The sequence below is a fragment of the Thermobia domestica genome, chromosome 8 (genome assembly GCF_964235325.1).
Source record: "Thermobia domestica chromosome 8, izTheDome1.hap1.1, whole genome shotgun sequence".
NCBI lineage: Eukaryota > Metazoa > Arthropoda > Insecta > Zygentoma > Lepismatidae > Thermobia > Thermobia domestica.
This window is the reverse complement of record NC_137461.1, coordinates 268,729,639-268,752,898: the sequence shown is the minus strand read 5'-3', so window position 1 is coordinate 268,752,898 and position 23,260 is coordinate 268,729,639. Positions and strand designations below refer to the sequence as shown.

Genomic DNA, 23,260 nt, shown 5'->3' with positions numbered 1-23,260 from the left:
GCGACAATTCCTTGCATCGCAGGGCACCGAGTTTTACCAGAGTGATTTCTTCAAACTGATTACACGCTACGACAAATGTCTTAATGTCGGTAGCAACTATGTCGAAAAATAATGAAAGGTGTGTAGTTCATGATGCCATGGTGCATTTGGCGTTTGGCAGTAAAGTTTCCGTGTGAAAAAAATTATGAAACTTACTTCCGGAACGCCCCTCGTATAATCACTGTAAAGATTTAATTTATATTCGATCTACTTTAACTTGCGTTTAACATAAATTATCGTAATCGTTAGTTTTAAAATTCGTTCTGGAAAGACACTGGACACGGGAGTTCTATGGTACAGGCATTTATCTCTATTGATTACTTAAGATAAATGGAGGAAATAGTCGATTTTATTTTCTATCAATTCATATTAGTAAGTATTTAAAATGGAGGAAATACATTTTCTGAATATTTAAGTAACTCTCAGGAGAAGGGAGAGTATCAGCGTATTCGACTATATCTTTCATATGCCAACCGCTGTTCCTTCCACAGACCATTAGCTTATATTATTAAATTACGATTATTTTTCGTCTGACTGTTGAGTAACCTCTTTAAAGATTATAAAGATTGGCGTAACAGACCTTTCTGTGGGTCTGAGCCGCTCCAACGCCATCTGTTAGCGACCGGTTGAACTACGTCCAACCCTAGCGATGAACCACTCTGGTATCTTTTATTCACGTGACTCCCCAGTTTTCCTAATGACGCAGGGTGGATGCAGAAAATTGGGAAGCACCGGCCGGGAATCGAATCCGGGACCATGCGGACGTTAGTCCAACGCTCCTTTAAATTACAAGATAAATTAATAATTATACATGATTTATGAAAATATAAACCAAATCGTTAGAGGCGTTTTCGGGTAAACATATTTTCTTTTTCGGAAACACCACAAATATTTGGACAACTTCAAACATGCACAATGTTTTCTATCGTCCCAGATACATACATTTAGGTTCGATTCCCGGTAGGAGCTGTGGATCCGCGTACAGTAATCGCTAACGCTCTCGCCTTCGATGCAAGCGGTCCTGGGTTCGATTCCCGGTGGGGGGTACTCGGGGAAAAAAGTGTAAAAGTTTTTTCAGGCCAGCCACCCTGAATGAGGATTTTCTCATTCGCACCAGGCAAATTCCGGGGTGGTACCTAACTTTTAAGTACTAGGCCCCTTCCTTCTTTCCCCCATCCTTTCTTCCTTCCCTTTCTCCGGATAGTGTGCTCACCGAGGGACGTCATCCGTCAAACGTGACGGACTAAATGGCCATAGACGCCAAAAGCCAAGAAATCTAAATCCTTCATGTGGTTCGGATCCCACGTCACATTAAGCTATATAAATCTGAGTCTCAAATAGCTCCGGTGTTGAACAGGACGCTAAACATATAATCAATCAAGGTCTATAGCAGATATTTCTTTAAATATTTATACATGTATATTTCCTTGCGCTTGAATGTAAGTTCACTGATTATACTTCAGTTTACATTTCACGAGCTATGTAATAATTTCTATCAGTTAAAAAGTTTTCGATATTCACTTAGAGATTGTAGTTAAACTGAAACAAGTATTTCTGATTATTGAAGGAAAGAAAAAAAAACTACTTTGAACATTAGACTTCTGCCCACTCTAGCTTTGTAACTACGTCTAACATAAATAAAAATAAAATCCAACCAAAACAAATGCCGATTATTACTGATCTGTGTAACATTTCGGCAACATATTAGTGCCTTCATCATATATCTGATAAAGGTAATTATGTATCGCCGAAATTATAGCACGGATTAATAATATTAAGTGTTTGCTTTAATCAAATGTTATTTTTATTTATTTAAATTATTTGAAGATCAATCCATATGTCCTGATTGTCTAAGATAAGATTAATGGATATCTTAGGTTCATGATAGATTTTCGAAACTCGAAAACCACTTTTGTGAAATATGAAGATTCCCTATGCTTTCTCTCTACTTAAGGCCATACAGCTTGAAGTAGGCATGTATACTTGAATTCAAGTTTATATTTCTTGGTTTTGCCTATATCTTTACCATGATTATTCATTCGCTGTACCTTGGAAGTACCAACTTTAAAAAAGACACTAACTTGTGCTCGGAAATGTTTCTAATAAAGATCAATTTAAGATCACTGGAAAGAAACTTTCAATTATATCTTTTGTGTGCTAGTATACCTTGTATAAAGGTAAATTCACAATTAATTATAAAGTAATACTAATACTACTAATAATAATACTGAATTTTTATTTCACCTCCTCCTGCAGTAATATTCTTGACATATGCTTTGGCTTTGGTAAGAAATTCAGAATTAGCAGGATATATCTTCTTTGACAGATCTTCGTCCGGAATATCTGTCTTCATATGGTCCAAGTATGGATCGAAAGCAGTGGTATCAACGGGGACATCTGGATCCCAGACCTACAAGCAGATCAAAGCAAACCAAAATGATGAGCATCTAAAGAAATTAAGAGATCATAAACAAGCAAGAATAATTGCATTTTTAAGACAAATGTCAGGTTGCTTACTGTATTAATGTTTTTTTTATTTTGTATATTTGAATGTTAACTAATAACATGTTACTGTGAAAATGAAGAAAACATAAATTTAAAAAAATGCTTAGTCTCACTTGTCTCTGGTGTTTCCATTTTATGAAACTAGCATCTTTACTGATAAACTGATACCTAAGGCTGGAAACCATTATTTTGTACTTATGTCTGGCATACTAAAGTATCGTACTCGAAAACTGTACGTACTTACTCACCAATACGTGTCCTTTTCTCGAATTCCCGTTAAGCCATGTCGTGGCTTATTCTTTGAAGAGTAAAATGAGATGTACAACAGATTACAAGGATAACTCACTAATAACATTAAAGAACAATCTTAAGATATTCGTCAAATTTTGTTGAAAAAAAGAATTACTAAAGCTCTCTGCTTTGCGACATATATATCTTCTGTGTTTCTGCGATTTGATGCTTTCAGTCACATTTTAACATGATAGTGTATATTTTGGTCAGGGTGCGACATCCTGGGGGGATTTGGGGAAATCTGTCCTCACTTAATATTTTTGGAAGAAAATTTCCCCCACTGAAAGCTTACTGGGAGTGAATAAAGTGGCACTGTTGTTAGAAGTTAGCAAATTAATTAAAGAATTCAGATATAATTAACATGTATTCCATATGCGATTAATGAGTGGTATTTTCAATCTTACATACTTTAATAATTACGATTGCTCAAATATAAATTATCTAAGGAAAACCAGGAAGAGGAAGACCAAGAATAAAATATCTAGATGCAGTTACGAAGAAGAGGTCTTATCAAAGTACAAAACAGCTCTCCCAAGCGAGAGAAGTTTTAAAATTTCTATGTTGCCCACCAACCAATGGTTGAGGTGAACAAGAAGAAGATGTTAAAATATTCCAGTGCGAAGAGTTTTTTTTAACACACCTCTCTTCACCCTCCACTCTACCCCAACTTCGACTGTTATAATTTCGCACTCTGATTATAGTCCTTTCAGTAACATAACAGTCATGTATCTGAAAGTAAGTACATGACATAAGTACAAATGATATACGTCATTCTGTTGAAGGGTATCTTAAATGTACTTTTAATAACTTCATTGCTTGTGCAGTTATTTTATTACTGATATATCCTTATAATTTATTTTACACTTTATCATTTCCTATAAGAAAAGAAAGGACCTGAAATGTCAAAGAAAACTTAGAGTAACTTCATGAAGTGGTCAGTACATGTCATTTTCGAGTACTTGCACAACGCTTCAGCAAATTATTGAGAATAAAGTATCAAACATCTATCATTATTGATTTTGAGTTTTAGCGTGCCTTTCAACAGCGAGGCTAACCGAGACGTGGACCTAAAACTTAACACGGAATTCGAATCACTAGCTCCCGCTGGAAACATGACCTGGGCCTTCCACGCCAAAGTGCGTACGCTATCAGCTTATCCACGAGGGAGCTAAATTGTAATCTACCACTACAATTTATAACTTAAATTTAAATGTCTGTCGTAATGCTAGCTTTAATTGCTTCCTGCTCTAACTTCTAGCTCTCCTTGATTGCACTAAGGATGTAACATAGCATAAGCAATATTACTTTGTGTTCTTCTTTCGTATTTATTTAATTATTTGTGTTTGTTCACCACAAAGTCCACCTGGTGCAAGTAAGCTTGTGGTGGACAACACCGTGTATATGGGTTTTCTCGGGATCCCACAATCTCAATTCACCAACTCTTCCATCATCATTCACTTGCTTTATTATCACTTCCCTTAGCCTAACGGGTATAAACGTGGGACGTTAAATTGGAATATTCCATTTCATTTCATTTTAATTGAATATCAATATATTTCGACCACCAACGCAGGTCTTCTTCACGAATTCTTAAATAAGAATGAAACAGTAAACATAACAATACACAACGTGAAAATTATGATGAAATAGGCCTAGCAGTTCTTATCCTTGTCAGTGATTGTGCGTACTTGCACTCCAGGTGCTGAAATAAACATATGTGTGCGTGCCTGTGTGTGTGTGTTGATAATCAAAGAAAACTATTAAATTACAATATATACAATACTAACTACATTAAAACATATAGCATCAAAGTTTACTAGAATACAATTTTCTAGAACTGTTATTAGTATAACAGACATATTCTTACCGATACTGAATTGGAGAACTCAAGCAAACTGAAGTAGTCTCCTTCGTTGAGATCTCCCAAAATGGATAACATGGCATCTCGAAGCTGTTCGATTTTTCTTCCCCACATGGACCCACTGACGTCATTCACGAAAATAACGTGTTTTCGAAGTGGTTTCAAGTTTGATGGAGCAAAGAAGTGCACAAAGTAACCATCAATAACCTGTAAAACAAAACAACAAAGAAATGAACTAAGTAACCATCAATTACTTGTAAAACAAAACGACAAAGAAATGAACAAAGTAACCATCAATTACCTGTAAAACAAAACGACAAAGAAGTGAACTAAGTAACCATCAATTACCTGTAAAACAAAACACCAAAGAAATGAACTAAGTAACCATCAATTACCTGTAAAACAAAACGACAAAGAAATTAACTAAGTAACCATCAATTACCTGTAAAACAAAACAACAAAGAAGTGAACAAAATAACCATCAATTACCCGTAAAACAAAACAACAAAGAAGTGAACAAAATAACCATCAATTGCCTGTAAAACAAACCAACAAAGAAGTGAACTAAGTAACCATCAATTACCTGTAAAACAAAACAACAAAGAAGTGAACAAAGTAACCATCAATTACTTGTAAAACAAACCAATGATAAATATCTGGACAATATTGGTTCTTGTTTTAAAGTTCTTTCAGATTTTATATTAAGGAAATACTATTAAAATTCAAGCTTCTGTAATTGAGAGCCACTAGAAACAGCTTGTCGGTGACCCTATATGAAACTATCTTTTTCTGATTCTTGGAGTGGAAAAATTGGGTATTTTAATGGTAGTTATACAGTAAAACATCTTTAAGGTAAGTAGTGTAATACAAATTTTTGAAACGCTTTCTGGAAAAAGTGAATGAGTACTTCGATTTTTCACATCTATTTCTTAAAATATCTAACGTGCTTTAAACTTGGTACTTTATTTGAGACGGAACTTTCCTCAAATTAGGTATTTCATGAGGCAGGAGTTTTTCGCAAGTTGCGAAACCACGAAAGTTTTCCGATAAAGCCGAGAGTTGGTTTTTCAACGAACTGCGTCAGATTGAATAAGGAAATAAGTATTTTGAAGTCGCGACAAAATGCGATAACTGGCATTTTGAGCGAAATATGCCGCACAACGCGACAAATTCCAATTTTTTTAAAACGTCAATTTCAGTTGTTAATATACAGAAATAAAATGAACAATTTTCCGAGCAACGCTTTCCTTCTACAACTGGCAACGCTGATTACTACTAACTTCCGTTTCAAGTTCATAGCTGGTAGTTGTGGAATGTGGAACATTCAGCGACGTGTCAAAACAGAAGAAATCCTCGCTTCGGTGCTTTTGTGGAATACGTGCGCTAAAAGAGTTTATAATTTGAAAAATGGTGAATGAAAAGGCGACGGTACAATGTCGCGCAAGTGAGTTTGCCAGTGAAGGCTTATACGTAAGTGATATCCAAACATTAACGTGTAAATTTTGTAATTCATTGTCCTAAGTAGTATTATTGTTTATTACTTATATTGGGTCTATATTTAAAGTTTGTATAATTTATATTAGTGTTTGTGCATTAAAGCTTGTAAAATAATTTACTTAGCGACAAAATGACAAATTTTATTTCTCAAAATGCGACAAAATACGAAATTTTTAATTTCAAATTGCGAAAATCTCCTGCACCTACTAATTGCCAATGTATTTTCACTGTATGAAATAAATGTGAAACCAGTATTGATTTTAGAAGACTTCCCCCTAGTAGGAGACTTTCAATTTATGGAGGGTGAAACTAGTACTGCAAAATTACTGGTAACCCACATTGAGCACGACTTAAAATCCTCAGGGAGAAATCCCCCTGGGACACTCCTGAAATCCCCACTGTGTGAAAAGCTTTTTAGCCCTATAACGGTTTTTCAAGAGAAAGATTTTTAGTAATTTTCTCCATCATAGTTTGGTAGTGTATAAGTAATCTCTGCAGAATTACCAGACACTTTTGATTTATTTGAAACTATGAAAGCATACATCTTTTTATTGTCCAACTGTGACGTCTATTTCGGGTCCAAGGTGTTACAGAATTTGAAGCTAGATGTTAAGACTTTTCATTTATTTATTTATTATACATATTTCTGGGCATTACTGGGATTAATGGCTTTAAGCCCGCCACATATGAGGGATGATACTCCTCAGTAAGCACATTATCTGGGGAAGGGAGGAAGCGGTCTGAGATTTGTATGTTAGGTACGATTCCGGCATTTCCCTGGTGTGGATGAGGAAAATCAGGAAAAAATCACTGAGGATAGCTGGCCTGAAAAAGCTATTACACTTTTTCCAGCGAGTATCTCCAGCGGGAATCGAACCTGTGACCGCTCGCACTTGGGGTATTTTAAACTGCCTACCACATCCAGGATAGGATGAACGCAAACGTTCTTTTCAGCGCCCTCCTAGGAGAAAATAACGAAGTAAAACACATTTATTCTCAGTTTTTAAAATATCTCGTCTTTCTGGAGAACAGAACGTGTGGATAATTGGAGAATCATGTTGATTTTATATTGAAAATCTAATATGGCAGCTAACTGGATGCTTCACAGCTAATTTTCTTTATTTTTTCTTTCTTTACTATTCTTCCTATCTGATAAAAACAAAGCGAAAAAGCTTATAATGTATCTACCGCTGTTTCATCTGAAAACGTTTCTTCCATTCTCTGGTAAATAATTTATATATATATATATATATATATATATATATATATATATATATATATATATATACATATCTACCTACTTGTATTTGCCCATATATGTATATATTATCTTACAAACCAAAATATATCTGAATACCAACCACTTCGCTTCAGAACTAAATGTAACTTCAATAAAATCTGATCAAAGCTAACATACGAGAGGCCTCCAATAAGTTATGTACCTAAACAGGAAGGGAGAGGCGGGGCGTAATGACGCCTAGGTCAGTCGGAGCAACACAGTGGCCTGAGCAGAGCGTTTGTTGCGCCGCGTAGCGGATGCCGCATACAGTTGTTCCGAGACTTGTCGGACTTCTTTTTGAAGGTCCAGGACAAGTTCCTGGCTCAATTGGTGGCAAGGGACGAAACCTGAATCTACCATTGAGATCTTAAGAGCAAGCAGGAGTCCATTCAGGTCCACCAATGAGGTCCAACAGATTGTTTCCCAATGGTTTGCAGGTCATGACAAAGAATATTTTTTCTCTTTGATTTCTTCGCTACCCACAAAGTGGCGACGGCGCAGAACTCCATGGGGACTACATTGAAAAACAGTGATGACCAGGTGAGCCTATCTGTATTCCTTTCTGTCTAGGTAGTTAACTTACTGAATGCCCCTCGTACTACTAACTAATCCATGTTACAATTTTCGTCGACATATCACTTCCTTTATCAGACGAACGTGTCTAATGAAGATAATAATATATTGCCGAAACTGCAACACAGATTAGTACTAAGAAGTATTTGCTTCGGTCATATTTTGTTAAACCAAAACGTAAGAAGTGTTTGATTCGGTCAGATTTTGTTAAATCAAAACGTAAGAAGTGTTTAATTCGGTCAGATTTTGTTAAACCAAAACGTAAGAAGTGTTTGCTTCTGTCAGATTTTGTTAAACCAAAACGTAAGAAGTGTTTGCTTCGGTCAGATTTTGTTAAACCAAAACGTAAGAAGTGTTTGCTTCGGTCAGATTTTGTTAAACCAAAACGTAAGAAGTGTTTGCTTCGGTCAGATTTTTGTTAAACCAAAACGTAATATAAACTTACCAAAACTTCTCCAGCTGATGGATCTCTTTCAACATCATATTGAACAACAAATTGTCCTCCGAGATCATTTCCTTTCTTGGACAATTTCTTTTGTTCCTCCACGCTTGGTGAGAAGTGAATGTGAGCCTCTTTTGGTGAAGTTTGTTCAATTTGTGCTAATGGATTTGCTAAAGGTGAAGTAAAAGAGAAAAAAAACTATAATATTTAGATGTATTGTATCATTTTTGATTCAATATATCTTAATATTAAAATGTATGTATTTTTCTTCATTTGATGATCATATTTGTATTTTTATTATTTATTCAATTTACTAGTTAATATGATTTGTTTAATTTGTACTTATACTTCATACAGGGGGCACGTGGTTCAGTGGTAGAGCGTTCACCTTTGGTGAGTGGGGTTCCTGGTTCGATCCCAGCTCGCGCTAAGTGAGCTTTGTGGTGGACAAACACCGTGTTCTTGGGTTTCCTAGGGGATTCTCCCGTTTCCTCTCACTTTCTTCATTCCACCATTTCATTCATTTCTCATCATCACCTTCTCCTTTAGCCTAGCCGGCTTAACCATGGAAGATAAAACTTAAAGATTTCATTTTTAAACTGCGTACAAATTCTACACTTTCTTGTCTTCGATTCCCGGTGGGAGCTCAAGTGGTTCGGATTCCAAGTTAAGCTCTAAGCCCACATCTCATACAGCCTCGCTGCTAAAAGGGACGCTAAAATCGAATCCCTCTTTTAGCATTAGAGCAGAATGTAAAGTCAATCGCAAAGTTATAAATTGGAAATAAAATCCATACTCGAATTGATTATACATTCAACTGGGATGAATTTTAAAAATAATGTAGGTGAATAACAAATTAAATTCACGGCCTGGATTAAAGTTTGGGTGCCAGGCTGATAATATAGAAATACAAACTCCTTTACCCCCTTATACACACACGCGTCAAGCTATTAAGAATTAAAAAAAAAAAAAGAAAAAAAAAAGACAAAAGCGGAGCGAGAGGGAGAGATCAATAATAAAAAGAAAGACTGTCGAAATTGTCTGGGGAAAACGCTATGGCAGAGGTGAATGGAGGGCTAATAAGGAAAACGCTATGGCAGAGGTGAATGGAGGACTAATAAGGAAAAAATATTGTTTATGGCTCCTATATAAGGAATCCAATCATTTGAAATAAAAGGACCTTCTCGTATGTAGTGGTGTCATCATGATCTTTCACGGAAGGGTTAATCCCCCCCAACCAGACTTGAACTTCAATAAGCAGAAACATATTGTAGTATACTATTTTTTTAAAAGACCTATTGTAATTTGTGAATATTTATATTTTGTATTTTTTCAGTAATGTAAATAATTTAAGGCTGGCTACAGGTTTGCCAACCATAGATAATTTATCGCAACATACAATAATTCAAGCCTTAATACTACACACGATAATGCTGTTGCAATAATAGGTGAATATACTATAATTTTAGAACGCATTATCTTTCTGCAGTTTCTGAATGTGCAAATGAATTGTAGATGTGCACTAAATAATTATAAAACACATACTGAGGTTTTTAACAGTTATTCGCGCTAAAATATATATATATAAAAAAAAAACGATTTGAGAATTGACAGATGGCAATCCTGCATTCACTCTTTAAATTCAATTACGTTTACGAAGGGGTGGAAATGTTGTTGTTGTTATTGTTCAGAGTACTGTTAATAAGAATTTTTTAAATGTGAGAACAGTTACACCGATTTGGAGTTCGAAATTGAAGATTACTAGATAAGTTTATTATATTTTATTGCTATTATTAATAGTATTATACTTACTTCTAACAATTATCACATGCATATTGGTGTGGGAGATCCGGGTTCGATTCCCGGCGAGACCTCATGTGGTTCGGATTCCATGTTAATCAGTAGGTCCACGTCTCATATAGCATCGCTGCTGAAAGGGACGTGAAACTCACAATCAACTCAACTCAGCGAATAATACGCTATACAGGGTGTCCGGTGAGGAAAGTCAAAGATTTTGGGAGGTGATAGGGAAGGTCATTCTAAGCAAAAATGCTTATGTGAGCATAGGGTCTATTTCCCCTCATTCTGGAGATAAGGTTGGGGGTAACTTTTTGCCTCTTGCACTTGCCGATTTAGGTTTTGAAACGTTCTAGTACACCCTGTATTAGGGGTTATGTTACATATTATATCGTTTGAAAGCTAATGTAACAGGCTTGCAGATGGTATACGACTGTCCCAGTACTGCCTACATTGAGGGAAGTAACGGAGGGAATTTTTTCGAATTTCCCTATAAAATTCCCTTTTTAAAACAATTTTGCACTGTTCTTGAGTGGAAACACTGTCGCTAGAGGAACAGCATTTGATTAAGCGAAAATGATACTGTATACCAAAGTTCCAGGTGAGATGTCAAGTTTTTAGCTTGATTAGAAGTCATTAAAAAAAAAAAAAAAGGATTCTTCCTAATTCTTCACTCTAATAACATAACAATGTTTCAAATTTCCATAGATGACAACGGTTACGAATGTTAATAAACGAATTTTTTTTTTTTTTTTTTCAAAATTGGAAATGCAATACTATTTCCTAACATACAAGAACTCTACATTTCTATGTGGGAACACTCTGAACAACAGATGGCAGTGAAACAAAACACATTTGAATTAAAGTTTTCGCACAACATACTACATCAGACTATCCATTGTAATAGGTTTGTCGAAAGCATAAATAATTACTTCTAATGCACACAGGTCGAGACTAAACCCTATTATCACTTGCACAAACGAGGCACAAAATAACTAATAAAGGCCCTTTAAAGGTAATGAGTTGCGGTGCACCGCTTATAGCAGAATAAAATCCAAAAACATTTCGAGGGAATTGGGCATAATAGTGCCAACCTCTCTGTTGGGTGTACGTGAGACAAGTAAAATATTTGTGAGCATTAGAAATAATTATTTATGATTTCGACAACCCTATTGCAATGGACATTCTGGTATAGTATGTTGTACGAAAACTTTAATTCATGTGGGTTTTGTTCCACTGCCATCTGTTGTTCAGAGTGTTCCCACATTTGCAAAAAAAAAAAAAAAAAAAAAAATCGTTTATTAATATTCGTAACCATTGTCATCTATTGAAAGTTGAAATATTGTTATGTTATTAGAGTGAGGAGTTAGAAAGAATGCTTCTTTACGGCTTCTAATGAAGCTAAAAACCTTATATTTCATCTTGATCTTTGGTATACAGTATCATTTTCGCCTAATCAGATACTGTTCCTCTAGCGACAGTGTTTCCATTCAAGAACAGTGCAAAATTGTTTTAAGAGGGGAATTTTATAGGGAAATTCGAAAAAATTCCCTCCGTTACTTCCCTCTAGTAGGCAGTACTGGGACAATCGGTATACCATCAGCAAGCCTGTTTTATTAGCTTTCAAACGAGGTATAACATGTAACATAACCCCAAATACAGGGTGTGCTAGAAGGTTTCAAACGAAAATCGGCAAGTCCAAGAGGCAAAAAGTTATCCCCACCCCTATCTCTGGAACGAGGGGGAATATTCCCTATGTTCACATAATCATTTTTGCTTGAAATAACCTCTCCTATCACTTCCCAAAATCTTTCACTTTCCTCACCGATAATTTGAAAGACGAAAATCGATAATTTTGTTCTCTGAGGTTGGCAACTCTAGCTGGCTTAAACACCTAAAACATTCAGAAGACAAAATACATAAACCGTACCTTGATAGTAATTTACAATAAATATAATACCTCTTCAAATACAACAGTATTCCTGTTGCAATCACTTATTATACCTCATCTATTATATTTTTTTAACTCGTTACCTACCTAAGCAAAGCAGAACTACACCGTTAAAGGTTTTAACAATATAATTTACACCATAATAAGGGTATATGAACAGTAACATTAGTGTATTTGAAGCTATAATAATTGTTACGAACTATCCATGAACATATGGGTCATATGTTTTGTTTTCAGAATATTACAGGCAAATTCAAGCATCCCGGCAAAGATTATTCATTATACGAGGAGTGATCGGAAAATAAAGTTACAAAGCTTGCAGTGAAACGTGTATATGTTATTTCATACAAACAATACAGCCAACGTACAGGACATACATTAGGTTATTTTCCGAAATAATCTCCATATCGTATCGTGGGATCAATTTGAAGATTTCCTCCTGTTAAAAATCCTGTCCTTGCCACGTTGTCACGAACTGTTTTATCTCCTCGTCTGAAGCGAAACGATGGCCTCCTAGGTGCTCCTTTCAACTGCGGGAACAGGTGAAGATGGCTTGAAACGAGGTCCGGGCTGTACGGAAGGTGGTCGATGATGTCCCAGCGAAACTGCTTCAACAGCATGGTGGTCTTCTGGACTGTATGTGAATGGAACTTTTCTCTACTAGTCGCAAACTTTCGACACCATTCTGCGACATGCTGACAAGACATTACAGTCTCTTCGTAAACCTCTACCAGCTGCCGGTGAATTACAGCCGCGGTTACATGTTTCGCCCACAGAAATCGAATAATTGAGCAGACTTCTATGCGAGACCAGTTTCCCAAACGAGTCTCTATTTATATTTACCAAGGATGTTGTAAATAGAGGATCTGCCCATATGTATCTTCATCCTATTAAATCGATGAAGCCAAAAAACAACCAAGCATCGGAACGCCTGATTGGCTACTCTCGTTTCTGCCATCATCTGATTGGCTACTTTCGTTTCCGTCATGATTGTTGGCTCAAAACATTGCGATCCTATTGGGCGGAGTGTGCAGAGTAGGGGTGGCGAAACTGTGACGTATGGCTTCAAGATCTTGTTGTAAGGGCAGATCCTCTATTTTATAACATCCTTGGTATTTACATACAACTAACGCCGTAGGTGGCAGGTAGCTGAAACTCTCCATAGTTGCCAACTCCATGTATTACAATTATCGCACACTCCTCATTTCTCTATAACAGACGAAACTCCAGAAATATCGGTCTTGAAACCTTAGTTTCCGATCCTCTCTCGTATAATGGAAGCCATGAGATTTATTTAAAATACCAGAGCTTGTTTATGTAAAATAAATAAATAGATAAATAAATAAGCAACTGAAGAAGATGAGGTTTCCTATTGAAAATTTCGATATTAATAAATATTTGGACGCATTCCAAAGTTAAAGTTAATAGTTATAATCATGTGTCAGTTTAATTCCTTTAGTAAACAGTAAACTTGTTAAATAATTCAACTTAAAAAAAAGAAAAAGAAACATATATTTACGTTTTTCATTTGGATTAATTTCGTTTCCTGATCTTAATTCAGGCACATTGATGTTAGTAATATTTCTGGTCTCCCTTATATACACGTCAACGTTGAAATCTTTCACAACCTGTAATTATAGAAGAAAAGGAATATTATTTCGCTTGTTAAAAAAATATAACAATTATAGGAACAATAAATAATTATTTTTAATTAGATTTAAACTACTCGTTGACCAAAACGATACGTTTATTGCAATAATTATTAACGTGTAACAGCGTCGCCAAATATCCACTTTGGCTTTCATCAGACACTATGAATACACAGGTATAGTGCTGCCAAAATGTCTTGAGCCGTGGCAAATATGCGAACTAAAGCTCACACCCTCGACACACTCACGGTTCAGCCAATAAGGGTTCAGCTGTTGCTAAGCGAGAGAGCCGTAGCCAAAGGGAGTGGAATTCCTTCAGCCGATAACAGCGCTCGGAACGGAAGACTAGGTGTCAAGTCAATGTGGTATATCTATAGTAACAGATTTTACATATAAGAGACAGCGAAAAAAATCCTCAATCTTGATTGCTTACTATAGGCTACTACAGCCAATTCCCTTATATCTCACACCAAAAATTAAATTCAAAAACAAGAGTCACTATTCCCCTTCCCCCCTTCATGTTGATACATTATACTTTCATCTCTAATAGCTAGGCTTAATCTAATTAACAAAATAAACCTGACAATTAACCTCGTTAAATATGAATACTAATTAAATAATATAAATAATAAATTTTAAAAAAAGAATTTTAAGATGATCCAAAAAATGGATCAAAAGATTGCGATCTTGGCCAATGATTAGATTTTGGGTCAGGGGCCACAAAATTTTTAAACGGACTCTAAATCGAGTTTTCGTACATTTTACGGAATAAGCACATCATACTGAGTTAAGTGATAGTTTGGGTTTGGCTACACTATATGTAATTCTCGAACTATAAGACGTACAAGTAATATTTCATTGAATGAAATATATTGGATTTTTTGGATCAGGGGTCACAAAAATTTTGAATAACCCTTAAATCGAGTTTTCGTATTTTTTGCGGAATAAGTACATCATACTGAGTTAAGTGGTAGTTTGGTTTGACTACGCTGAATGTAGTTCTCTAGATATAAGGCGTACAAAAAAAATTTTTGGCTGAAATACATTGGATCTTTTGATCCAATAATTAAATAAATAAATAATATTAAATTTACAATAGTAAGACTATCCATGACTTTGGAGTGATTATTTTAACAAAAGAAACACTGACCAAAGCTTAAAACACACTTTATTTTAAATTATAATAACGGTTTCGGATATCTAACATATCCTTCTTCAGACAATATCGAAAATAAAATCTTTCTTTTCGATATTGTCCGAAGAAGGATATGTTAGATATCCGAAACCGTTATTATAATTTAAAATAAAGTGTGTTTTAAGCTTTGGTCAGTGTTTCTTTTGTTAAATTTACAAAAATAAACTTGTACAATTAATTTATTTAATCTTTAAGCTTCTGAATACCTTATTCCACTGTTCATCAATTTTAAGTTCATTTTATAATTCTATCACCTTCTATTATTGACAGAAGAATAATGACAGATGATCGCAGTTCGATTTATCTTAAGTAAGAGAGAGCGGTTGGCTAACTTGGGCGGGGTTGGATGTTGGAGACCATGAACTAACTGCATGAATATGAAGTCAAAATTTGTCTATCTTTAGCAGTGTGCCAATCTATATGGTTGTAAATGGACATACGTTCACATATGCAAATGCTTATACAAGCATTTCATTTTTGTTAAAATAGTATTAACACAAAACTTTTCAAAATGAGGAAATTACTATTTTTTTTTTTTTTTTTTTTTTGGAAAATAAATAAATTGTTATTGAAGCATGAAAGGATTGTTGCAGCAAGGAAGAACCACCACTATGTATACCAGGGTTGGCAAAAGCCATGGTTTTTATTGAAAAAAACAAACAAAACAGGGTTTTTTAAATTTAAACCCGTTTTTTATGGGGGTTTAAACCAGGTTTTTTTTTTTGTTTAAATAATTTACTCTATGTATTTATATTAGATATGGACAGAAATTAGTTTGTTTCGCCTTGGTGTTATTATGCAACAACAAGGTTATGCTGGAAGGGGTCACATAAACTTAAAGCAGAATCCAAACCGCTTCTCGGCTTCATCGTAGAAAAATTGTCTATTTCGACACGAAACCAGGACTAATTGGTCACAAATGCGATTGCCGACTCACTCACGAAGGACTCCTGATAAAAATACATTGTACTGATTGTTACATGGGCCTAGTTGTTTATATAATTGTCAAGAATCATTTCAGAAGGACAAAAAGATAAACAGTTACACAAGTAAAAACATTATACAATTATATATAAATCGAGAAAATCCCGCCTTAGCCATTGGGAAAATCCTGTTATTACTTTAAATGTATTTGTATATAAAATTTTAAGGTCAACGTATCATAATCATTACGCTAAAACTGAGGTATTAAATTACAAATTTGATATGTAGATATCATTCAATAAAATTAAAACAAAGTTGAATCCAAGCTGATATTGGAAGCTGCGTAGGCAGTTGATTAATTTTGCCAATTTCTATCAATATATTTAAGCAACCTTGGCTTCTTTATAAAACAACAGGCATTCAGGCAAGTAGAAATATATAATTTTCGTATGTTTAGGCTTAACATCCTTTTGAAATACCAAGGTTATCATGGAGAAGACTTTCGCTTAAAGGGACACCTCAAATCGCTACTTGGTTTACACTTGAAAGATGGGTTGTGGTTCGACCGAGAAGTGAACACGGGACCCCTTGATTAAAAGGTGAAAAGTACATAAACGTAATGCAGATGGTTTCATATGTGGATACGTCACCATGAAGTTCACACGATTTAAAGCATTTTTCGTTCGTTTTTTGTTTGGTTTAAACCAGTTGTTTTTTTTTCTTTCTTTCTTTTTTTTTTTTTTTTTTTTTTTGAAAAAAAAAGCTGGACTAAACCAAGGTTTAAACCAGCCAACCCTCATGTATACCCGTATATATGTCGGATGTTCTAAAAATGGCGTCCAAGGACAATAGAGCGCTGTTCTTCAGGTCAAAACAAAGCAAAAATCCTATATAATGGTATATCCTTGGGAGTTTCCATCAACCGCTATGGAAAATCAAAACTTTTTACTATGTGGTAACGTCACATATTAACTTGGAACAATTAACATGGTTGTGTGAATGCATCAAGGAGTTATATCGTTTGTTACGCTAGTAGTAGTGTCAATATCTACTGACTTTAACTGCCATCTGGAAAGAATCGACGTAACTATTTGATGGATTGGTAGATCTACTCTATGGTTCTTTATTTGCGACGTTGTGATGTAGCAGTATTCGTGTCTTCAGATGACGAATCGAAAGATATAAATTGTATATATATATTTTTTTAACTTTATTTTGACATATAGAATAGTGCTTTATATTCCATGGGTGCCGTTTTTAGAACAGCCATATACAAGGGCGGCCATAAGGGGGGAGCAAGGGGGGTGCTCGCCTCCCCCCCTATAGGAAATTGTACTTAGGAATATCGAAAACCCAACAGAATTTTTATATTAGTTACAGCAAAATTTGAAACTATATTTGAAATATCGCTTATACTTGCCCACCTTGGAAACCACCAACATGGGCGCCCTTGGCCATATACATATGTATAAATATCCCATTTCTTGGTGTGTTGTTTTACATTAAACAAAACATGACATTCTATCACAAATAAGTCAAAAGTACAACTAATTTCTGTATTAAATTAAATTCCCTTACCTGACCAGGATTAAGGTTTATAATTTGTTCATATTTTCCCAGTCGTCTTTCGAGTAACTCTTCGTAAGTTAAGTTAAATGTTACTTTTCCTTGTCTTTCGACATTCAATGACACTGAGAAAGTATTCGAATCTCGAGCTCTGTAAAAAAACAAATAATAAATAAATAAATAAATAAATAAATGCGTGCAGTATACTTAATAAAAATGATTGAAATTAGAAATTCTAATGTACACTAACAAACATTCATAAACTGAATCGCGTTGAATCTCAAAAGTGAGGTAAAAAAATACATACTTTGAGTAATGAAATCTGTACACGTGTGATTGTGTTTTAGTATTGATAAATATTGTTCTATTAATAAGAGCTTGACTCAATCTACATTTATTTATAATGTGTATTTCAAATACTAAATTATGTTTTATATAAGTTATATTTTAAATAGGTTTTCACAGGTCATTTTAATATTGCAAATGAAAGAAGCAAAAGCGTTGCTATTTTTTTTATTTTTTTTTTTTACCATTCTACATATAAAATGAAGATGCGTTTGTGTGAGTTTATTTGTTCAACTTTTTTTCTTTTTTTTAAACCTAATTTTGATTAGACTTAGTGTTTTCGTAGTTTCTTAATCATGCTTATATCTTGGGATCGAACTTAAGCAAGTCAAACATGGGGGAGGAAAAAGTGGGTAAATACAAACTTAAGTTGGGAGTTTGAGAATTTATATAATATGAAAAAAAAAAACAACTTTTCACAATGCAACAATAATATGAAAAAATTAAATGAAATCTAAGCTTTACGTTCCACTGTTATGCCGGTTAGGCTAAAGGTGACAGTGATGATGAGTAATGAATGAAATGGTGGAATGAAGAAAGTGGGAGGAAACGGGAGAAATCCGAGGAAACCCACGCACACGGTGTTTGTCCACCACAAAGTTCACTTGAAGGGGGCTGGGATCGAACCCGGGACCCCAAGCACCAGAGGTGAACGTTCTACCACTGAGCCACCGCGTCCCACAATAATAATATGTGTGTGTTATAGAAGACAATGGTCCGGTACCTAAGATACCCTTTTTTGTTGATAGACAGTCCTGTACATCTATGCTGTTAAGGGGGCAGACTACTAAATATTTTTGAAAAACTAATATTTTTTCTTTTGCCCGTTTCTCGTAAGTGGAAAGAGGTAATAAAATGTAACTTATCACAATCATAGATAATATTATTCTACACCCAAAAATACAAATCGGAAGAATTTTCAGTGTTGCCAACCATAGAAATTACAGTGGTACCAGAATTTAAATTACTCAAAAATCTAGATAAAGGCAGCGACTAGAAAAATGAACTCAACGGTAATTGATGACTTATCATGTTGTCTATGTTCCTTGTTTACTACTTTTTAAATAGTATTTCTATTTATTTTATAAACCTTACATAAATTATTACAAAATAGATGAGTTATTACAAAATAAATACAAGCATTATTAAAAAAGTAGTAAACAAGGAACATAGACAGCATGATAAGTCATCAATTACCGTTGAGTTCATTTTTCTAGTCGCTGCCTTTACCTAGATTTTTGAGTAATTCAAATTCTGGTCACACTGTAATTTCTATGGTTGGCAACACTGAAAATTCTTCCGATTCGTATTTTCGGGTGTAGAATAATATTATCTATTATTGTGGTAAGTTGCATTTTATTACCTCTTTCCACTTACGAGAAACGGGCAAAAGAAAAAAAATATTAGTTTTTCAAAAATATTTAGTAGTCTGCAGTCTTAAGACATAATAAGTGAGAACGCCATCTTAGAAGGATGTGTTTCTGGAATTACATCTAATAAATGGTGACTATTAAATAAATTCAGTGCCTTAACAGAATAAAGACATAATTTAATTTCTTGGACTAATTATCGCAGAAAGTTTTGGTATTAAATAAAGTAAGTTTAATCGAACTGCGACAGCAATAACTATTAAAATGCTCGTTGAAACAACAAATTTCGTAAAAGCTATCCAACATTGATTAAAAATGGCTCCCTCCATTCTTTCAAAATTGTCAATCATCACTTATTGCTTAGACTTTACATCCACCAAGAATAAGAGGAAAATATTTATCCTTCCACAAATATATTCTTCGCTCGCTACTACACTCACTGCATCATTAGTTTCAATAAATAGATTTGAACAGCTGATGAAAAGCAAGAAATATCAAAACATTTTGAAAATACGTAGATAACCCTTACATCCGGTGTCAGGTTTGAGCTTTTCTGTTACCTTTGATTATTATTATTATTATTATTATCAATAATAATAATAATAATAATAATAATAATAATAATAATAATAATAATAATAATAATAATAATAATTGCTTCAGTGGAATACACAGATGAAGTATGCTTTGTAAAAGAAAAAGCGTAAATTCCAAGGATGTTATAAAATAGAGGATCTGCCGATATGTATCTTTATCCTATTAAATTAATGAAGCCAAAAGAACAACCGAGCATCGGCAAGTCTGATTGGCTACTCTCGTTTTCACCATCGTCTGATTGGCTACGTTTGTTTCCGCCATGATTGTTGGCTCAAAATATTGCAATCTTATTGGGCGGAGTGGGCAGAGTAAGGGCGGTGAAGCTGTGACGTATGGCTTCAAGATTTTGTTGTAAGGGCAGATCCTCTATTTTATAAGATCCTTGGTAAATTCAGATATTAAATTTTAGTTTTCTCAACATTTTTTCTTCTTTATTATCAATAATTTTATCATATCAAAGAAAGAAACGACCCGCTCGGGAGAGTAATACTCCCGGAAGTACGTTTTTCCGCGCGCTACTCTAGCCAGCTGTTTTACGCGCTATCCTAGCCAATTGTTTTAAGTTGATCACAAAATTTATATCATGAAGTACAAGGGGAACAAAACGAGCCCTATATCATGGAGTACAAGGGCATAAGCACTACAACTACTTATCTGCACAAAAGTAAATAAATCACTTTTTAAGTATTATTTTCATATTTTAATTTAAAAAGTGTTGTAAAAATGTAAAAAAATGTAAAAAAAACTTTCCTCGGGCCGGGTTTGAACTCACGCCAAAAGAGAATTTTATTACTAGCATATAGCGCTAGCCCATTCGGCCACAAAGGCCGACAGCAGCAAGCGTTTGATTTCTGCTATTTTAATGCAACGTGGCAAGAAGTGGATAACGCCAACCAATCAGAACTGTGCTTCTCGTTTCTACTTCCGGGAGCATTACTCTCCCGAGCTAGTCCTAGAAAGATAGACATTCTGCTTCATATTTCAGATTATCATTAATAATAGAGAAAATTAAAAAAAAAATAGATAACACTGAAATTATCATGTAAAGCAAGGAAGAACTCAATTCATTTTACCAACAGAATATCCTCAATTTTACCCTTATAAGGAGTAAGTATACTTACTGTGCTACGTGTGCTGCTGTTTGTCCACTTTGTACAGCATGTTCATATTCTTTCTTTGCTTCTTCTTTTTCCTTTACGTATGCTTTGTACACTTTTCCATTAATTTCCCTAGAAACGAGAAAATTAATTAATCGTACAAGATGTAACGAAAGTACAAACTCTCAAAACTTTTAACTCAACTAACAAACTAGCACTTTCGAACAACTGACTTATTAGTTCATTTCCCAAAATATTTCAGCTGCAACTATGAAATTATATTACTACTAGCCAAAGGCCCCAGACCCGCATCTTTACTCGACCTACGGCTTCGCATCTCTTATGTATCAGCCTTTGTATGAACAGCGAATTTCGTGCATTTGCTCTTAATATTTCCTGAATTCTACCAGCTGGGGCTTTGGCCCCAACCCGGCGTTTGCTCGGCCTACGGCCTCGAAATTATTAAACCCACAATTCTACAGAATTTCAAGTTTCTTTTCCTGTTTTAAATACCTAAAAGGTAAGATTTTGTATCCCAATGAAACGGGATTGGGATGTTATTTTGCATCCCAATAAATAACATGGGAGTTTCTTTAGCTACCTTTAGACCACTTAAAAACTAAAAATAAGTTATTCACTTTTGGCAATTTCCCTGTAGGTTAGTCCCGGAAGGCTACAATCATGCCCAATTTCATCACTCTAATCCTGTCGGAAGTGCCTAAACATTTTGGGGTGTAGAAAATGTCCCATATAAACGACATGGGAAAAGATTTTTCAATTTCCTCTAAAACCACTCTAAAGTTGGAAATTCCTATTTTTGATGATCTACTTGGGTAACATTAACAAAAACGTACAAGCATACCAAATTTCAAGTTTGAATTTTAATCCCAGGTACCTAAAATATGAGATTATAGGTCCAGAAAAAGACCCATTTAAATAACATGAAGAATTTCTTCATCCCCCCCCCCTTTAGACGGCCTGAAAATTAAAAATATTCACTTCTGGTAATTTTCTTGCGGGTTAGTCCCGAAAAGCTACAATCATGCTAAATGTAATCATTGTAGCGTTACAGGAAGTGCCCAATAATTTTGAGGTATAGAAGATCTCCCACATAAATAACATAACAAGAAAGATTTTTCAGTTACTCATAAAACCCCACTAAAGTTAGAATTTTTTATTTTTGGTGACCTAGTTAGGTAACGCTAATGAAAACGTAGAAGCATACCGAATTTTAAGTTTTTATTCCAATTCGAAGTACCTAAAACATGAGATCACAGTCCCAAAAATGTCCATTTAAAAAACATGGGGAATTTCTTCATCCCCCCTTTAGACCCTTAAAAACTAAAAATATTCACTTTTGGCAATTTTCCTGTAGGTTAGTCCTGAAAAGCTACAATCAAGCCAAATTTCAACTTTCCACGTCAACTGAAAATACCCGTTATCTTATGTCAGTGAGTCAGTTCACGTAGTTTCATATATACTTCGGAAGAATTAGAACATCTGAATGGAAACAATAATCGTATAAATTTGAAGAAAAAATTTGACTTTTATATTGCTCTTATTTCAGTAGTTTACATTTATCATGTTTTATTATTGTACTGTGCATCTATTGATGAATATTTACAGCGCAGGATTTTTTTTTTTTTTAATTTTGTTAAATATATTTCAATGTGGTGTTTTTGCATGGAGGTTAACTAACTTCTTTCACATCTATTTCCTTAGGATGTTAAGGTTTCAGATTATTAATTTCTTATATTTATTTTTAGAGTTACACAGAATGTTATTTATCATTACAATTATTTTTGTAACTCTGTATCTTTTACTTATTGTCTTACACAGTTTTCTTTCTTTTATTCCAAGAGGTTAGGCGCAACGACTTAGGTTCATTTTTGAAAGTACACTTTCCTTTAATTTCTTTTTTCAGTCTAAATCATTATGCTCTGAAACAGAATCTTTATCATAAAGTATTTATGGTTTTTTATTCATATTCTAAAAGATGCACAAATTGTCAGATGATTACATTAAAAATAAGAAATTTCGTCTGCTACTCCATTTAAGATAATTGTCTGTTCCGAAAGGATAAAGTTAAAATTCGGAATGTTCCTTTTTTTTTTAAAAAAAAAAAAAAGTTTTATTCATGTTAAAATTTCTAACATCGTCTTTCTTCAAATTAAGTCCCATTCCACAATAAATAAATAAATAAATTAACACAAATCCACACGCAGAACAATGTGCCAATGGTCATCTTTTTTCAAGAAGATTGGATATAATGTAGAGAATAT

At 34.4% G+C, this 23,260-nt stretch overlaps 1 protein-coding gene across 4 annotated transcripts in view; it reads right to left on the bottom strand.

Annotated features, from left to right (window-relative positions):
* The window catches only part of LOC145693615 (inter-alpha-trypsin inhibitor heavy chain H4-like), an 88,763-nt gene that overhangs the window by 33,898 nt on the left and 31,605 nt on the right, over nucleotides 1–23,260 (bottom strand). For all 4 annotated transcript variants that reach the window (XM_081769767.1, XM_081769768.1, XM_081769765.1 and 1 more), the window contains exons 3-8: nucleotides 21,003–21,110; nucleotides 17,582–17,720; nucleotides 13,755–13,863; nucleotides 8,491–8,657; nucleotides 4,703–4,903; nucleotides 2,284–2,449 (exon numbers count right to left, since the gene is read on the bottom strand). In XM_081769767.1, coding sequence (XP_081625893.1) covers nucleotides 2,284–2,449; nucleotides 4,703–4,903; nucleotides 8,491–8,657; nucleotides 13,755–13,863; nucleotides 17,582–17,720; nucleotides 21,003–21,110 — 890 coding nt within the window. The remainder of the gene's footprint in view (nucleotides 1–2,283; nucleotides 2,450–4,702; nucleotides 4,904–8,490; nucleotides 8,658–13,754; nucleotides 13,864–17,581; nucleotides 17,721–21,002; nucleotides 21,111–23,260) is intronic.